The sequence below is a fragment of the Dendrobates tinctorius genome, unplaced genomic scaffold, assembly GCF_039654945.1.
Source record: "Dendrobates tinctorius isolate UK_male_01 unplaced genomic scaffold, ASM3965494v1 ptg000003l, whole genome shotgun sequence".
NCBI classification, from domain to species: Eukaryota; Metazoa; Chordata; class Amphibia; order Anura; family Dendrobatidae; genus Dendrobates; species Dendrobates tinctorius.
The window spans coordinates 56836566-56853990 of NW_027361671.1; the positions used below are offsets into that span (position 1 = coordinate 56836566).

General features: G+C 40.7%; 1 protein-coding gene across 3 annotated transcripts in view; it reads left to right on the forward strand.

Moving 5' to 3' along the window:
* Positions 1-17425, forward strand: part of LVRN (laeverin) — a 225498-nt gene that overhangs the window by 95758 nt on the left and 112315 nt on the right. For all 3 annotated transcript variants that reach the window (XR_012221962.1, XM_073553307.1, XM_073553353.1), the window contains exons 5-6: positions 5128-5282; positions 6850-6963. Coding sequence is in view for 2 of the 3 variants with exons in the window: in XM_073553307.1 (XP_073409408.1) it covers positions 5128-5282; positions 6850-6963 (269 nt within the window). In the remaining variant the exon portion in view is untranslated. The remainder of the gene's footprint in view (positions 1-5127; positions 5283-6849; positions 6964-17425) is intronic.

Here is a 17425-nt window from a genome sequence, read left to right on the forward strand (position 1 = left end):
GAGCGATACCGTCCGATACTTCAAAGTATCGGATCGGAATGGATCGGCCGATCTTTAAAAAAAGTATCGGTATCGCCGATTCCGATACCGGAAGTCCCATTCAAGTCTATGGGACTTCCGGTATCGGAATAAGAAAAACCCTGTTTTTGCCTTGTACAGCCTCTCTGGGGTCTGTACGGGCCTTTCGGGGGGCTGTGCCGGCCTGCCAGGGGGTCTGTGCAGGCTCCGGTGGTCTGTGCCGGCCTGCCGGGGGGCTGTGCCGGCCTGCCGGTGGTCTGTGCAGGCTCCGGTGGGCTGTGCCGGCCTGCCGGGGGGCTGTGCCGGCCTGCCGGGGGGCTGTGCAGGCTCCGGGGGGCTGTGCCGGCCTGCCGGGGGGCTGTGCCGGCCTGCCGGTGGTCTGTGCAGGCTCCGGGGGGCTGTGCCGGCCTGCCGGGGGGCTGTGCCGGCCTGCCGGGGGTCTGTGCAGGCATCGTCCGATGGGACTACAAGTCCCATCGGGCGATGCCTGCTACCATGACAGTGATTGACACATTAGCCAATGATGGGACAGTAGTAGTCCCATCATCCGGCTAATGTGTTGAATGTAAAAAAAAAAAAAAAAAAAAATTACATGCTACATACATGCTACATACATACAACATGCATACTACATACATGCTACATTCATAATACATACTACATACATGCTACATTCATACTACATAAATACTACATGCAACATACATACTACATATATACTACATACATACTACATATATACTACATGCATGCTACATACATACTGCATGCTACATACATACTACATGCTACATACATACCACATATATACTACATACATACTACATGCATGCTACATACATACCACATACATACTACATACATACTACATACATACTACATGCATGCTACATGCATGCTACATGCTACATACATAACACATATATACTACATGCATGCTACATACATACTACATGCTACATACATACCACATACATACTACATGCATGCTACATACATACTACATGCTACATACATACTACATATATACTACATGCATGCTACATACATACTACATGCTACATACATACTACATATATACTACATGCATGCTACATACATACTACATGCTACATACATACTACATATATACTACATGCATGCTACATACATACTACATGCTACATACATACTACATATATACTACATGCATGCTACATACTACATGCTACATACATACTACATATATACTACATGCATGCTACATACATACTACATACATACTACATGCATGCTACATACATACTACATGCTACATACATACTACATATATACTACATGCATGCTACATACATACTGCATGCTACATACATACTACATGCTACATACATACCACATATATACTACATACATACTACATGCATGCTACATACATACCACATACATACTACATACATACTACATACATACTACATGCATGCTACATGCATGCTACATGCTACATACATAACACATATATACTACATGCATGCTACATACATACTACATGCTACATACATACCACATACATACTACATGCATGATACATACATACTACATGCTACATACATACTACATATATACTACATGCATGCTACATACTACATGCTACATACATACTACATATATACTACATGCATGCTACATACATACTACATACATACTACATGCATGCTACATACATACTACATGCTACATACATACTACATATATACTACATGCATGCTACATACATACTACATGCTACATACATACTACATATTTACTACATGCATGCTACATACATACTACATGCTACATACATACTACATATATACTACATGCATGCTACATACTACATGCTACATACATACTACATATATACTACATGCATGCTACATACATACCACATACATACTACATGCATGCTACATACATACTACATGCTACATACATACTACATATATACTACATGCATGCTACATACATACTACATGCTACATACATACTACATATATACTACATGCATGCTACATACATACTACATGCTACATACATACTACATATATACTACATGCATGCTACATACATACTACATGCTACATACATACTACATATATACTACATGCATGCTACATACTACATGCTACATACATACTACATATATACTACATGCATGCTACATACATACTACATACATACTACATGCATGCTACATACATACTACATGCTACATACATACCACATACATACTACATATATACTACATGCATGCTACATACATACTGCATGCTACATGGATGCTACATACATACTACATACATACTACATGCTACATACATACCACATATATACTACATACATACAATACATTCATACAATACATACATAGACATACAGTACATATAACATAGAGTAACATACTTACCAATACTTGTCACATTGTTCCCCGAAGCCATTGTCTTTTCTGGAATAAATATTAACATAACAAACCACAAAAATACTCACCCACGATCCGAAGCAGTCCACGAGTGTGTCCCACGACGATCTTGGGTAGAGAACTGCAGCATCAGCTTATGCTGCCGTTCTCTACGGGCTGCAGGAATCCAATGACGGAAGGTAGGTATCCTTCCGCACTGTATTCCTCCGCCACTTAAAAAAAAAAAAAGTCCCTAGTCTCACTTTATGCCATTGCTGTGTGGGAATTTCCCACGCAGCAATGGCATAAAGTGAGACTAGGGACTTTTCGCCAAATTTCCATTTTTTTCACAAATAAACGCAAAAATTACCAACCTCAATTTACCACTAACATGATGCCTAATATGTCATGAAAAAACAATCTCAGAATTGCTAGGATGCGTTGAAGCGTTCCTGAGTTGTTACCTCATAAAGGGACACTGTTCAGAAATGCAAAAAATGGCTAGGTCATTAAGGTCAAAATAGGCTGGGTTATGAAGGGGTTAAACAGGACGAGTGATTGCACACCCTTCGGGCGCACGCTGAGATTACGAACCACGCAATGGGGTGTAACCACGCATCAGACTGACCTTGCAATGGGGTGTAACCACGCACCTGACTGGCGTATGTGCAGACTAACAGCACACTTAAATACCTTGTGTACCTCTCCTACCACTCCTATCTTGTGTATGAAAAAGCTCTGTAGTTAATACTGTTCGGGTACAGTTATTCGAAGCCACTGCGGGTGGCGACACGCGTCGGGCATACATTGCACTTGGCTCTACTCCATATGGGTCTTTATATGTAGTACTATTTCCCTCATGGAATCTAACATGAGTGTTTTTTCTAGCCTGTGGTTCTAACACCTGTATATCTGAACAGCTATCCTAGTGGTAACTAACAATCATGACCTCATTCCTGAACCCATATGCACTCCATCTGCATGCATCTTTGTGATCTCAGTGACTCATTGTTCCATTTTGTCACTGTTCATATATATTTCTAGTGTGTATGGCTCTTGTGATTATTTGTCATCTTGCTGACTTATGCCTTGCAGGGTTCAGAGGTTCAGATCAGATATAATATATGGTTTTTTGTATCCTTGGTAGGGCATTTTATACTGTTAACCACTATTTGGTATGCTGTTTTTATGATCATTTGGCTGACACTTGCACAATCTTTTTTGGAGTATTGCTATAGGTTGCAGGCTGTATTATGAGCCTAGGGTTGTTATAGCTATGTCACATGGATGACTTTTAAATGTTTTTAAATGTGTGTGTTGGTGCATTCACGTCCAATAAAATTTGCTTCTAAACGCTATCTCCTGGTTTGTGGTGATCCCCCTTTTATGGCCTATCTTTTTCTTTGTTTTTGTTACAGTGGGTTTCTAAGCGCCGTGCTTAGAAACCTGCTGTTCACCTTGGTTACCAGCTCCCTGCACCAGCGCACTGGTATCTAAGATACACAGAGGGTTTCTAAGCGCCGCGCGGTGCTTAGAAACCCGCTGTTTACCTTGGATACGAGCTGCGAGCTCGCTGATTGTTGCTCTCCCGCCTGCCACATGCAGCGATGCGTGCAGGCTAGCGGGAGACCAACGATCAAAAAAAAGTCCAGGCCATTCGAGCACGATCAGTGATACCCGGCAGGGGGGCCGGTCGCTGATAGGTGTCACCCACAGCGATATCGCTGATGAGATCACTGATGGACCACAAAACTTGTGTCACGCTAGCGATCTCGCTGTGTGTGACGGGGGCTTTACATCAAAATACTAAAGAACTGGTATGGGTTGATCCATAATCCACTCGTAGTGAGTATGTCGAGAATGAGGAGAATGTAAGTGAAAGTGCCAGGGGGAAACCTAGAAAGTCCATTATAAGGAATGAAGTATGTCTACTCCTTCACCCCATCTTTTCTCTAGTCTGGGAAAATAAGAAAAGTACAGACCAAAGATAGAGGTCAAAATAGTGTATTTGTATCTCTCTGTAAGCAAACAAAAGATGTGGGAGGTAACATTCCCAGTCTCTTCCTTCAGTCTCCACAAACATCTTAAAGTGTAATAATCATTTTAATTTTATATCAGAAATCCATATATGTTTTAAAAGACATATCATCTTCTTTCTGTTCCTGGACTGATCAGTCATTCTCAAGTCACAATTCACTGGTGAAATGTACCGTATCTTCAGTGAACACAGATTTTCAAATTACTGAAATAGGAAATGACCGTTGGTGGTTATAAAGTTGTATGGAAAACTGCACCTCTCGTTTCAGTACAATTTGCAGCACAATATCTGTATCTGCCTCCAGCTCCTCTTGTCTCGCCTCTCCATAGAATTTTAAAAGTACCAATTGCGATTTCTTAGTTGAATAATGAGGAAATTTGTCTTCAATGATAGTAAAAGTCCAAGAGGTGAAAGAATCAGATCTCTCTGATAAGTTATATTACACACTTGTTTAATTATGTTAATGTGTACTGTTTAATTATAAAATGAAAACAAGTTTCTCTTTATTGTCAGTCTTCCCATGGATCCATGCCTAACACTTCTTCTACCAATAAACTATAAACATCATATTCTTTATTTCAGAGAAATATTATACTACAACATAGCATCACTTCTAGCTCATGGAATGGTGAAACAAATATCTCCTCTCTTTCAGATCTTGTAGCAATGCCTGACATCGGTGTTGCTGCAATGGAGAACTGGGGTTTAATCACCTTTCAAGAAACCTCGCTGATGTATGATCCCAAACAGAAGTTCAGCAATTCCAAGGCTTTGACATGCTTGATTGTTGCTCATGAGATAGGACACCAGGCATGTGGTAAAATGGCCCAAATCTTTATTTCATTGTTACTTCTTATCTCTTAAAAACAAACTGGAACTCTATGGTAATGATACTTTCTAACAAAAGTCATGATTCTGTTTTTCATGAAAACAAAGTCTTATGTCATTTTTATGGAGTTGTCCGCTATTCGAACATCCCCTTCTGAATGCCTATGTTTCCCCCCAGTAAAATAATAACGTTTAGGCCAGGGTCACCTTAGTGTAGGTGATCCGATCCGAGTGTCAGTGCATTGTGCTCCGATCCTTTCGCAGGAGAGAATCACTGCACAGGTGCGGAGGAGACGGAGAAAGTAATTTCTCCATCTACTCCATTGCCAGCAACCAAGGGGATCGCACTACACTCAGATGACATCCAAGTGCAGTCCTATATTTTACATATACCCATTGAATTGTATGGGTGTGTGCAAACCGATTCTCGGATGCAATCGATTATTTTCTCATGCCGAATTAGCATGAGAAAATAATCGCAGATCTGAGCTGCCCCATAGTATAACACTGGTCCGAGTGCTATGCGATGTGTGAGTGAGCCCGCACCCCCGATGCCAAAACTGTCAACACTGGCACTCTCAGGGCTCGTGTTACATAATGTCATGCGATCCCTGTGGTTAATAAGCGTTGGCTTCACTCTCCTTTCCTATGGATGTAATTGACATCGAGAGGAAGTAAGAGGGCAGTAGCAATTATCGCTTCCTCCATATGTCTTGATTTATTTAAAGTACGGGAGAGTGAAGCCAGCACTCATTGGTCACATAACATTGTATGGCGGGAAACATAGGGATTCAGATCCAAGTAGTGGCAACCCCTTTAAAAGAGTTTTCCACTACAGTTATATTGATGACCTATCCTACTGATATAATAGCTGATCTGCAATACCTGCAGCAGTCACCAACCAGTGTGACGGAGCTGTCATGTTCTGTTCCATACAATATGGACATATGGCCATTGTTGATTGATCTGATATTGGTGACCAATCCTAAGGATTTAGTCGTGGAAAATCCCTTTTGAACTAAAAGTACATAAACCTATTGTTGAGGGTATGAATGGTGAGACCTCTACTGATTCTGAGTATAATAGAGCTCTTTGGTCTCAGGTTTTCTCTGCGCTGGCCACCTTCTACTGTCACATTCAAGTGAATTAGATTGTCAGAAATAGTAGAAACATAATTAACCTAATGGAAGGACAAGAGCATTTTAGTTTCATAACTATCTGCAATAATTCTGCTGCTTGTAGATCTAGTTCATAGGTGAATGGGATGTGTAAACTTCTGTAAACTTAACGCTGTTAAAATAGATGAAAGTTTGCAGTTACTGAGGTGTTTGATGAATCAGATGTGAATATCACATTTTTTTGTGGTTTGGGAAACACTCGAATTCTCACCTAACGTGCTCTCTAGCAAGTTACACAGGCATTATATGCACATTGGCCCGCTTCACACAAGTATATTTTGTGTTACATGTTTTTATACTGTCTCTTGGAATGAGTAAAATTGGTGATCACGCAAGCAATTGTCATTTTATGTTTCTTTTTTCTTTTCTAGTGGTTTGGAAATCTTGTTACCATGAAGTGGTGGAATGACATTTGGCTCAATGAAGGATTCGCCTCTTACTTTGAATACATAGGTGCCAGTTTCATTGACCCTAAATTGAAATTGGTAGGCATTATACATTCAATCATTGGTCGCATGCTTAAAGTGAGTCAGTTGGCACAAAATGACTGTTCAGACAAAGCACAGGTCCACCCTTGGCATGGCCAGTTCAGTGCATTTTCCCACCTACTTATTTTGCATTTATCTATCTTTACAAAAGTCTGAGTAGGGGGGGTATAGATGGAAAAAAGTAGATGGAAAGATGCACTGAATTATTTGGCTTTTCCAAGAGAAGAGTGAGCGCTTCTGCTTGGTTGGAACAGTCATTTCTTGCTGACAGACCCACCCTGAATATATATATATATATATATACATATATATATATATATATATATATATATATAGTCATGACCAAAAGTTTTGGTACCCTTGAAATTGTTCCAGAAAATTATTGCAATTATTGTTTTGTTTGTTTTGTGTTTTGTTTTGTTATACACATGTTTATTTCCTTTAAGTGTGTGTCCAATTTGCCTTTTCTCTCAGTTTTTTTTGTTCCAACACACACAAAGGAAATAAACATGTGTATAACTAAATATGTCTCCTCCTCAGCATGCTTGACATGTCGCGCTCCGCAAGGAGAAACGTTACCCCTTGGATCCCGGTCAGATTCCTCTCACCCAGCCAGACCAGATCTCATACTTTGCACTGACGAGGGGCAGTACCTCGAAATACAGTGTCTGCAAATTGAGATTCTGGTTTGGCCTTTATCCTAAGTCATGTGACAAGGCTCATTAAGGCTGTGTGCCCACGTTGCGTTTTTTAAGCGTTTCCGACACGTTTTTGCTGCTGCGGAAACGCTTAAAAAACGCTTTCCCATGCAATCATATGGGATTCCGCAGTTGCTGTGCCAATGCTACGGATTTTTCCGCTGCGGAATCGCATATGCCCACCATGTGTAAATTGAGTGCTTCATGTGCGGATGGTACCCAGGGTCTGGAGGAGAGGAGACCATATTCCTGTAAAAAATAGAATTAAAATAAAAAATAGGGATATAATTACCCTCTGTCGGCCCCCGGAGTCCTCGCGGTTCTCAGCAGCGCTGCCAACAACTTCTATTCCCAGGAATGCATTTCGAGAGTCACCCCAGATGGCGTCTCGGTTGCGTGACCGCTACGTCATCAGAGGTCATTCATGCAATGTATCCCTGGGAACGGAAGTTGCTGGCAGCACTGCTGAGAACTGCGAGGACTCCGGAGGCCGACAGAGGGTAAGTATATCTCTATTTTTTATTTTTTTGTATTATTTTTAACACTTTTACTATTAATGCCGCATACATTTTACCCGCGGCGGAGAGTTGCGGAAATGCTGCAGGCATGAACATAGAGATTTAAAAATTAGAATATTTTATTAGGAATAAATTAAAAAGTGTTCATTTAAAATTTAAGTAAAGGGTTCTCAAATAAAAGTGTAAACTATCAATAGAGGCTTAGCAGCACAATAAGGACTAGAAATAAATGTTACTTATGAAAAACATGTGTAGAAGACCAGGGCAATCAATATAAAGATCAGCTATAGGTAAACGTGCAATGTGATTATTTCATTAAAGGTCAAGTGACCATGAACCAGCAAGGAACTGAAATGGACTAGAACATGTTACAATGAATAGATAGATTAGTAATACTTAGATTAATAGATAAAAACATTTGATCTACAGGTCAGTTACAAAAGTTCTCATCTTACAATGTCCATTTTCAATAGCAGGGGCAACGATAATGCCATTTATGTAAATTACTCGACTCGGTTTTTGCACAGAATGGGACAATAATCATGATAAATAATGAATCATCTGAAGTTTTTACACGAGAGCTCCAAAAAAATAGCAAATCGAAAATATTTTACGGAGGTCACTGAGTGTGTCAAGAGTAACTTTAGGATTCATTTATAAAAGGAAGCAATCTCAGGTATATTTTTCTTCTGTCTCTTGTAAAACATTTGTTATGGCAGCTTTTATGGGCAGTCATGGTGATTCTCTTTTGTTCTTTTCATCCTGGCAGTATGTAGTTTACTATGGATTTCAACATAAAAAGCATTAACCTCAAAATGGAAATAAATGTGCTGGTAGGTGAGAGCCTGGAGTAATTATCACTTATGCTCTGAGAAGGAGCAAGCTGTGCCATTCAGATAGCAAATAGCGTTTTCCTCTCCATACACAGCTTAGAGTAATGCAGAAGGATTGCTAAAGCTCTTTATTTAAAAAAAATACCCAAATCAATATTGAACCAAAAATATTTTTGCAAGAGTTAGAAAAACTGATAAATGTACATTATTATGACTGAACTGTCTGAACTAAGCAGGACAGGGTTGGTATCAGAATAGAAGAGCAATTGCACATTTAGAAGCCATCATTTGCCTCTTTTGGAAGAATCATATTGACAAAAATGTGTTGGTTTTGAAAGATCATGTGCAGAGACTGCTCCTCAAACTTGAGGTTGTCCACCAGATGATTACATTTTTTTCATCACTGGTACTATTATCTAGGGTCACACTAAGAAGCTCTGGTTAGTGAACAACAACAGAATAATAGGCCTCTCAAGCAAAAGTGGCCCAGAGGTCCAGCAGAATATTGCCTAATTATGAGCTTCCTTTGAATCTCATCCATTTCTCTTAGGGTCTGATCCTCATAGTAACATAGTAACATAGCAAGCCAGGCCGAAAAAAAGACATTTGTCCATCCAGTTCAGCCTATATTCCGTCAGAATAAATCCCCAGATCTACATCCTTCTAAAGAACCTAATAACTGTAAGATACAATGTTGTTACGCTCCAGGAAGAAATCCAGGCCTCTCTTGAACTCCTCGACTGAGTTCACCATCACCACCTCATCAGGCAAGGAATCCCAGATTCTCACTGCCCTAACAGTAAAGAATCCTCTTATATGTTGATGAAAAAACCTTCTGTCCTCCAGATGCAGAGAATGCCCCCTTGTGACCATCACCTTCCTTGGTATAAACAGATCCTCGGAGAGATATTTGTATTTAGCCCTTATATACTTATACATGGTTATTAGGTTGCCCCTCAGTCGTTTTTTTTCTAGACTACATAATCCTAATTTTGCTAATCTCTCTGGGTATTGTAGTTACCCCATCCCTTTTATTAATTTTGGGGCCCTCCTTTGTACTCACCCTAGTTCCACTATATCCTTCCTGAGCACCGTTTCCCAAAACTGTACACAATTCTCCATGTGCGGTCTAACCAGGGATTTGTACAAAGGCAGTATAATGCTATCATCATGTGTATCCAGACCTCTTGTGATGGTCAACATGTGACTGGACACACGTGACCCTGGATACACCGTCTCCAGTAGAGCGAATTTAAATAATATAACGTGCAGCCGGATATACCGCCTCCAGCAGGCGAATTTCAGTATTACACGTATAACTGGATACACCGCTTCCAGCAGGGCGAATTTAAATAATAAAGGGAAACACCAGGGAAACTGATACAATGGAGGGCCCTGCGATAGAGAACGGGGACGTGGAGACCTCCTGCACTCCCCTGAGCCAGTCTCTACACTCTTAACAGTCCCTATACAGGCTCCGCACCTGTCGCCGAGCTAGAACCTAAGAACCCTAGCTCGCCCTGCACCTAGCCCTTTCTAATGAAATGGACGATGCAGAAACTAATCCCACCACTGCACTGAAACACACAAAAGGAAAGATACAAACAGGGAAAACACCACTTAGCTTTGCTCTGTTGCTATTGCTCCAAGCAACAGAGAACGACACCAAAGTTCAGCTTCACCCCTGAAGCTCGACACCTGAAATCAGCTTCCACCTGAAGCTATATCACCAGAGCTCCCCTAAGCTGCCAGGAACTCCTCTCTGTAGTTCCTTCCTCCACCAGACTTGGTTGGAAATAAGCAATATCACCAACAATGATTGCAACCACCTGACACTCTTTTATAGGTAAGAGCCAGCAATCACACCTGCTTCATAATCACGTGCACTAAACTAAAGTAATCAGAGTGCAATGACCCTAACGGCCACCAGGGGCAAAACTAGAACTGAAACCATCACAGTACAATGACCCTAATGGCCACCGGGGGCAAAACTCACTTTAAGCAACCAGCTTAAAGAAAACAAAAGGTTACAAGTGCTTTTCTCTGTCACAATCCAGCATGGATCATGACACCTCTTTTAATGCACCCCATGATCCTGTCTGCCTTGGCAGCCGCTGCCTGGCACTGGCTGCTACAGGTAAGTTTATCATTAACTAGGATCCTTCTCCATATCAGATTTACCCAGTGGTTTCCCATTCAGTGTGTAATGGTGATATTGATTCCTTCTTCCCATGTGTTTAACCTTACCTTTATCATTGTTAAACTGCATCTGCCACCTTTCAGCCCACGATTCCAACTTATCCAGATCCATCTGTAGCAGAATACTATCTTCTCTTGTACTGACTGCTTTACATAGTTTTGTATCATCTGCAAAAATCTATATTTTACTGTGTAAACTTTCTACCAGATCGTTAATAAATATGTTGAAGAGAATAGGTCCCAACACCAACCAACCCCTGCAGTACCCCACTGGTCACAGCGACCCAGTTAGAGAATATACCATTTATAACCACCCTCTGCTTTCTATCACTAAGCCAGTTACTTACCCATTTACACACATTTTCCCCACGACCCAGCATTCTCATTTTGTGTACCAACATCTTGTGTGGCACGGTATCAAATGCTTTGGAAAAATAAAGATGTACCACGTCTAATGACTCACCTTGGTCCAGTCTATAGCTTGCCTCTTCATAAAAACTAATTAGATTGGTTTGACAGGAGCGATTCCTCATAAACCCATGCTGATATGGAGTTAAACAGTTATTCTCATTGAGATAATCCAGAATAACATCCCTCAGAAACCCTTAAACTATTTTACCAACAATAGAGGATAGACTTACTGGCCTATAATTTCCAGGTTCACTTTTGGAGCCCTGTTGTGAGTTCATTTTCTGGTCCACCAGTTGTGAGTTCTTCTGCCGGGCTCCCTCTGGTGGTAACAGGAGGTAGTGAGGCTGATTTAATCAGTAGAGATCTGCCACCTGATAATGAGGATGACGATTGGACCTCAGGAATCTCAGACTGGATTTAAGACAGCCGACTCCCTATTCTGGTGCTGGTGATTCCTTCTGGCTTGTCAGGTCTTGGTTTTCAGCTCTGTTCCAGTCATCTAAAGCTAAGTTTTTCTGCTATGTTCACACTTGATTTTGTTGGTCTATTCAGTTTTTTGTGTGGTCAGCCAGCCCCGGCTGGGGCTGTGCTGAATCTCCACTCTTATTTACCTGTATTTGCCAATTTGCTTTTTGTCCCTTATTAGATTGGCCTCTTTTTGCTCTGTCTCAGAATATTTCAGAGTGCTGATATAGTGGGAGAAGTCTAGTGACTTCAGGGTTAATTTTGCTATCAGAAGTGTTGGACATTATTTTTGTAGGGTTTTTTGCAGATTGCAGACAGTGTCTTTCCTTTCCTATCCTTTCTAGTTAGTTTGGGCCCCATAGTTTGCTCAGCCTATTTTCCTGCCTGTGTTTGTGCTTTCATCTTGTTTCACCGTCAATACATGTGTGGGGGCTGTCTTTCCTTTGGAGTCTGCTCTGGGGCAGTTAGTTTTACCCTTTTCTTGCTTCAGGCTTATGTAGTTCTCTGGCTGTGACAAAGCGTCTAGGATCATCGTAGGTATGCTCCACGGCTGCTGCTAGTTGTGTGACTAGGATCAGGGATCTGCAATCTGCTTTGTTACCAACCTCTCTGGTTTTCTGTGACTTACCAGCCATACCGCATATTCTAGGGTACTCAAAAGCAGGAAAAAGTTGTTAGAAAAAAAAAAGTGTCAGAATTTTTTTTTAAATATTTTTTCCTCTTGTTCTCTGGGGCCATAGGAGGATTTTTTTTTCCTAATTGAGATTAAGCAATTGTCTGATCGTGTGGAGCAACTTGCTGCTGAAGTACAGGGAATTTCCACCTACCTCATTCAGTCACATGCTGCTGAACCTAAGATCCCTACTCCTGATGTGTTTTTTGGGGATCGGTCTAAATTTCTGAATTTTAAGAATAATTGTAAATTATTTCTTGCCTTGAAACCTAACTCATCGGGGAGCTCTGTGCAGCAGGTTAAAATTGTCATCTCCTTGCTGCGCGGCGATCCCCAGGATTGGGCTTTTTCTCTGACACCTGAAAATCCTATTCTGACTAATGTGGATGCATTTTTTCATGCCTTGGGGTTGTTGTATGATGAACCTAATGCTGTTGATCAAGCTGAGAGAACCCTGTTGGCATTAAACCAGGGTCAGGATTCTGCAGAGTTGTACTGTCAAAAATTCCGAAAGTGGGCGGTCCTTACAACATGGAATGATAGTGCATTGGCAACTCTCTTTCGGAAGGGTTTATCAGAGACCGTAAAAGATGTTATGGTGGGATTTCCTGTTCCCTCTGGTCTGGATGATTCTATGTCATTAGCCATTCAAGTTGATCGGCGTTTACGTGAACATAAAACTACACGGGAGGCACTGCCACCTTTTGTACAAACGTCTGAACCTATGCAATGTGATGGGGTTTTGTCTAGGGCGCAACGTCAGGAGTTTAGAAGGCGTAATAAGCTGTGTTTTTTCTGTGGAGATGTATCTCATACTATTTCTGTCTGCCCTAAACGAGAGAAACGTTTTGCACACACATTTGCTGTGGGCAGTGTACAACCTAAGTTTCTTTTGGCAATTACACTGATCTGCTCCTTATCCACGTTTTCCACGAAGGCTTTTGTTGATTCAGGAGCAGCGTTGAATCTGATGGATTTGGACTTTGCTAAACATTGTGGTTTTTCCATGACGCCTCTGCGGACGCATATTCCTTTGAGGGGTATTGATGCTACTCCTTTGGCGGAGAATAAACCTCAGTTTTGGACCCAGGTAACAATGCGAGTTGCCCCAGACCACCAAGAAAATTGTAAATTTTTGGTGCTGCATAATTTGCACGATACTATTGTTCTGGGTTTTCCTTGGTTGCAAACTCATAATCCAGTTTTGAATTGGAAATCTGGGTCTGTGGTGAGTTAGGGTTGTCAGTGTGTTCTTAGGGACGCTCCTGTTTTCTCCACCTCTCCTCAGTCTCATGATATTCCTGATTATCTAGCCGATTTTTCTGATGTATTTAGTGAGAGCAAGTCTGCGTCTTTGCCTCCTCATAGGAGTTATGACTGTGCAATTGAGTTAATGCCTGGGTGTATATTTCCCAAGGGTCGGCTTTTCAACTTATCAGTACCCGAACATGATGCTATATGATCCTATATTAAGGAGTCATTGGAGAAGGGTCATATTAGACCATCCTCGTCACCTTTAGGTGCTGTTTTTTTTTGTGGCCCAGAAAGATGGCTCATTAAGACCGTGTATTGATTATCGTTCTCTTAACAAGACGACGGTTAAATATTAGTACCCGTTACCTCTGATGTCTGATTTATTCTCCAGAGTTAAGAGTGCCTGCTGGTTCACTAAGCTTGACCTTAGGGGGGCGTATAATCTTATTCGCATCAAGCATGGGTATGAATGGAAGACGGCGTTTAATACTTCGGAGGGACATTTTGAGAACCTGGTGATGCCTTTTGGGCTCACTAATGCCCCTTCTGTCTTCCAGTCCTTTATGAATGATATTTTCTGTGACTTTGTGGATAAGTTTTTGATCGACTATCTGGATGCTATTTTGATCTTTTCTAGTGATTGGGATTCTCATGTGGAACATGTCCGGACTGTGTTCCGGATTTTGAGGGAGAATTCCCTGTTTGTTAAGGGATCGAAATGCCTCTTTGGTGTACAGAGGATTTCATTTTTGGGATTTATCTTGTCTCCATCGACTATTGAAATGGACCCGGCCAAGGTACAGGCCGTTTATGATTGGGTTCAGCCTACTTCTTTGAAGGCCCTCCAGAAGTTTTTGGGTTTTGCTAATTTCTATCGTAAATTTATAGGTAATTTTTCTAGTGGGAGAAGTCTAGTGACTTCAGGGTTAATTTTGCTATCAGAAGTGTTGGACATTATTTTTGTAGGGTTTTTTGCAGATTGCAGACAGTGTCTTTCCTTTCCTATCCTTTCTAGTTAGTTTGGGCCCCATCGTTTGCTCAGCCTATTTTCCTGCCTGTGTTTGTGCTTTCATCTTGTTTCACCATCAATACATGTGTGGGGGCTGTCTTTCCTTTGGGGTCTGCTCTGGGGCAGTTAGTTTTACCCTTTTCTTGCTTCAGGCTTATGTAGTTCTCCGGCAGTGACGAAGCGTCTAGGATCATCGTAGGTACGCTCTGGTTTTCTGTGACTTAGCTTGTTTTGTTTTTTTCTCCTCGGTGACCCATACATAACAGAGCCCTTTCTGAACATTGGTACCACATTTGCTATGCACCAGTCCTGTGGAACAGACCCCGTCGCTATAGTGTCCCTAAATATAAGAAGTAATGGTTTGTCTATTATATTACTTAGTTATCTTAGTAGTGTATGCCATCCGGATCCAGAGATTTATCTATTTTAATCTTATTTAGTCAGTTTCGCACCTCTTCTTGGGTTATATTGGTGACCCTTAATATAGGGTTTTCTTTGTCTCTCTGCATTTCACCTAGCAATTCATTTTCCACCGTGAATATCGTGAAGAAGGTGTTTAATACATTAGCTTTTTCCTTGTCATCTACAACCATTCTTTCCTCACAATTTTTGAAGGGGCCTACACTTTCACTTATGATTCTTTTACTTTTGATATAGTTGAAAAACAGTTTGGGATTACATTTAGTTTTACTTTCCTTAGCAATGTGCTTCTCTGTTTCCTTTTTGGCAGCTTTAATTAGTTTTTTAGATAAAGTATTTTTCTCCCTATATTTTTTTTAGAGCTTCAACGGTGCCATCCTGCTTTAGTAGTTTAAATGCTTTCTTTTTACTGGTAATTGCCCCTCTTTCTTCTTTGTTTAGCCACATTAGGTTTTTCCTATTTCTTGTTCTTTTAATCCCACAAGGAATAAACCGCTCACAGTGCCTATTTAGGATGTTCTTAAACATTTCCAATTTATTATCTGTATTCTTAGTATTCATATTCATGGGCTGAACAGATGTAACATTGGCCTCAGAATAATTTCTATGGTGTGCCCAAAGAACTGTAGACTTCTAGTTGAGCGTACACGGAGAACTGAACACAGGCAAAGAAAAGAAGCTACAAGTAGATGAACAATTACTTAACTTTGAAGATGTGGCATAATGTTAGAAAAATCATTGCCTTTTTATTCTAAAAACAGCACACCTTTTTTAACAAATCAGCCCCTTCAATTTAAGCTATAAAATTAGGCACAGCCCATAAATAAAACCACAAAAAAAGCCCACTCATTTCAAAAGTGGTCATTTTTTGCTCCTTAGAGTATTCGATTTTGTTTCTTGGTCTCAGAGAATTGGTCCTTTTTATTTAGTGATATTATCTTTAGCAAAGGGCCAGTGCTCACAAGGTAATCTTCAGAGCACCATAAAAGCACTTTAAAGGGTCTATATTGACTTTAAGGATTGATACATCAAATAGGTGGCACTAGACTTCAAATCCTTTTCCTCTCTGAATTGGATACTTGTATATTTAAATTCTCAGAGGAGCATTCCATGGACTATAAGTCTCACTATGCTAACTTGGTACACTCCCTGTCAGAGACCTCATAGGCTGGTTTCACATTTGCGTTGAGGAGGGCTGCGGATGGCTGCCTACTTCCTCCTTTCTTCCTCCCTGAAGCTCCGCCTACACTCTGCCTACTTCTGTATGCATCCTGCGTTACCCTGCATACCTATCTTTAACATTGGGTACACAGGGACATGCGTTGTATGCTGATGCGTCCACATGCGGCGATTTGACGTGTGCGTCGACCGCACGGAAACACAAAAATTTGCAATTTCAATATCGAAAACTGTAGATTTACAAAAACTTTAAAAGGAATTAATCACTGAAGAGATTTATCAAATTTAACGTGAGAATTGAGGAGCAGTCGTCCATAGTAATAAATCCGTTTCCAAAAGTGACCCTATTATGGCTGTGGACAATTTTTCCACTTTTTCTTTGCACTATTGTTGATTATTTTTTAGTTTTGTATATTGTAGTCCTTATGATCCACCTGAAAATGTCTGATATAAGAGAAAAGGGTCTGCTTTCATTCATTTACTCATTATTACATAGTAACATAGTAACATAGTTTTGAAGGCTGAAGGAAGACATTATGTCCATCTAGTTCAGCCTATTTTTAGTGCAACTGTTCTGCATTGTTGATCCTGGGGAAGGCAAAAAACCCACAGAGTAGAAGCCAATTTTCTCCATAGGGAAAAAAATTCCTTCCCCTAAGCTGGGTCAACCATCTACCTATAATATTATGTTATTCGTAACCTTCTATACTGTTACTCACAAGAAAAGCATCTATTCCTTTCTTAAATACATGCAGTGAGTTGGCCATCACCACTTCCTCAGGAAGAGAATTCCAGAGCCT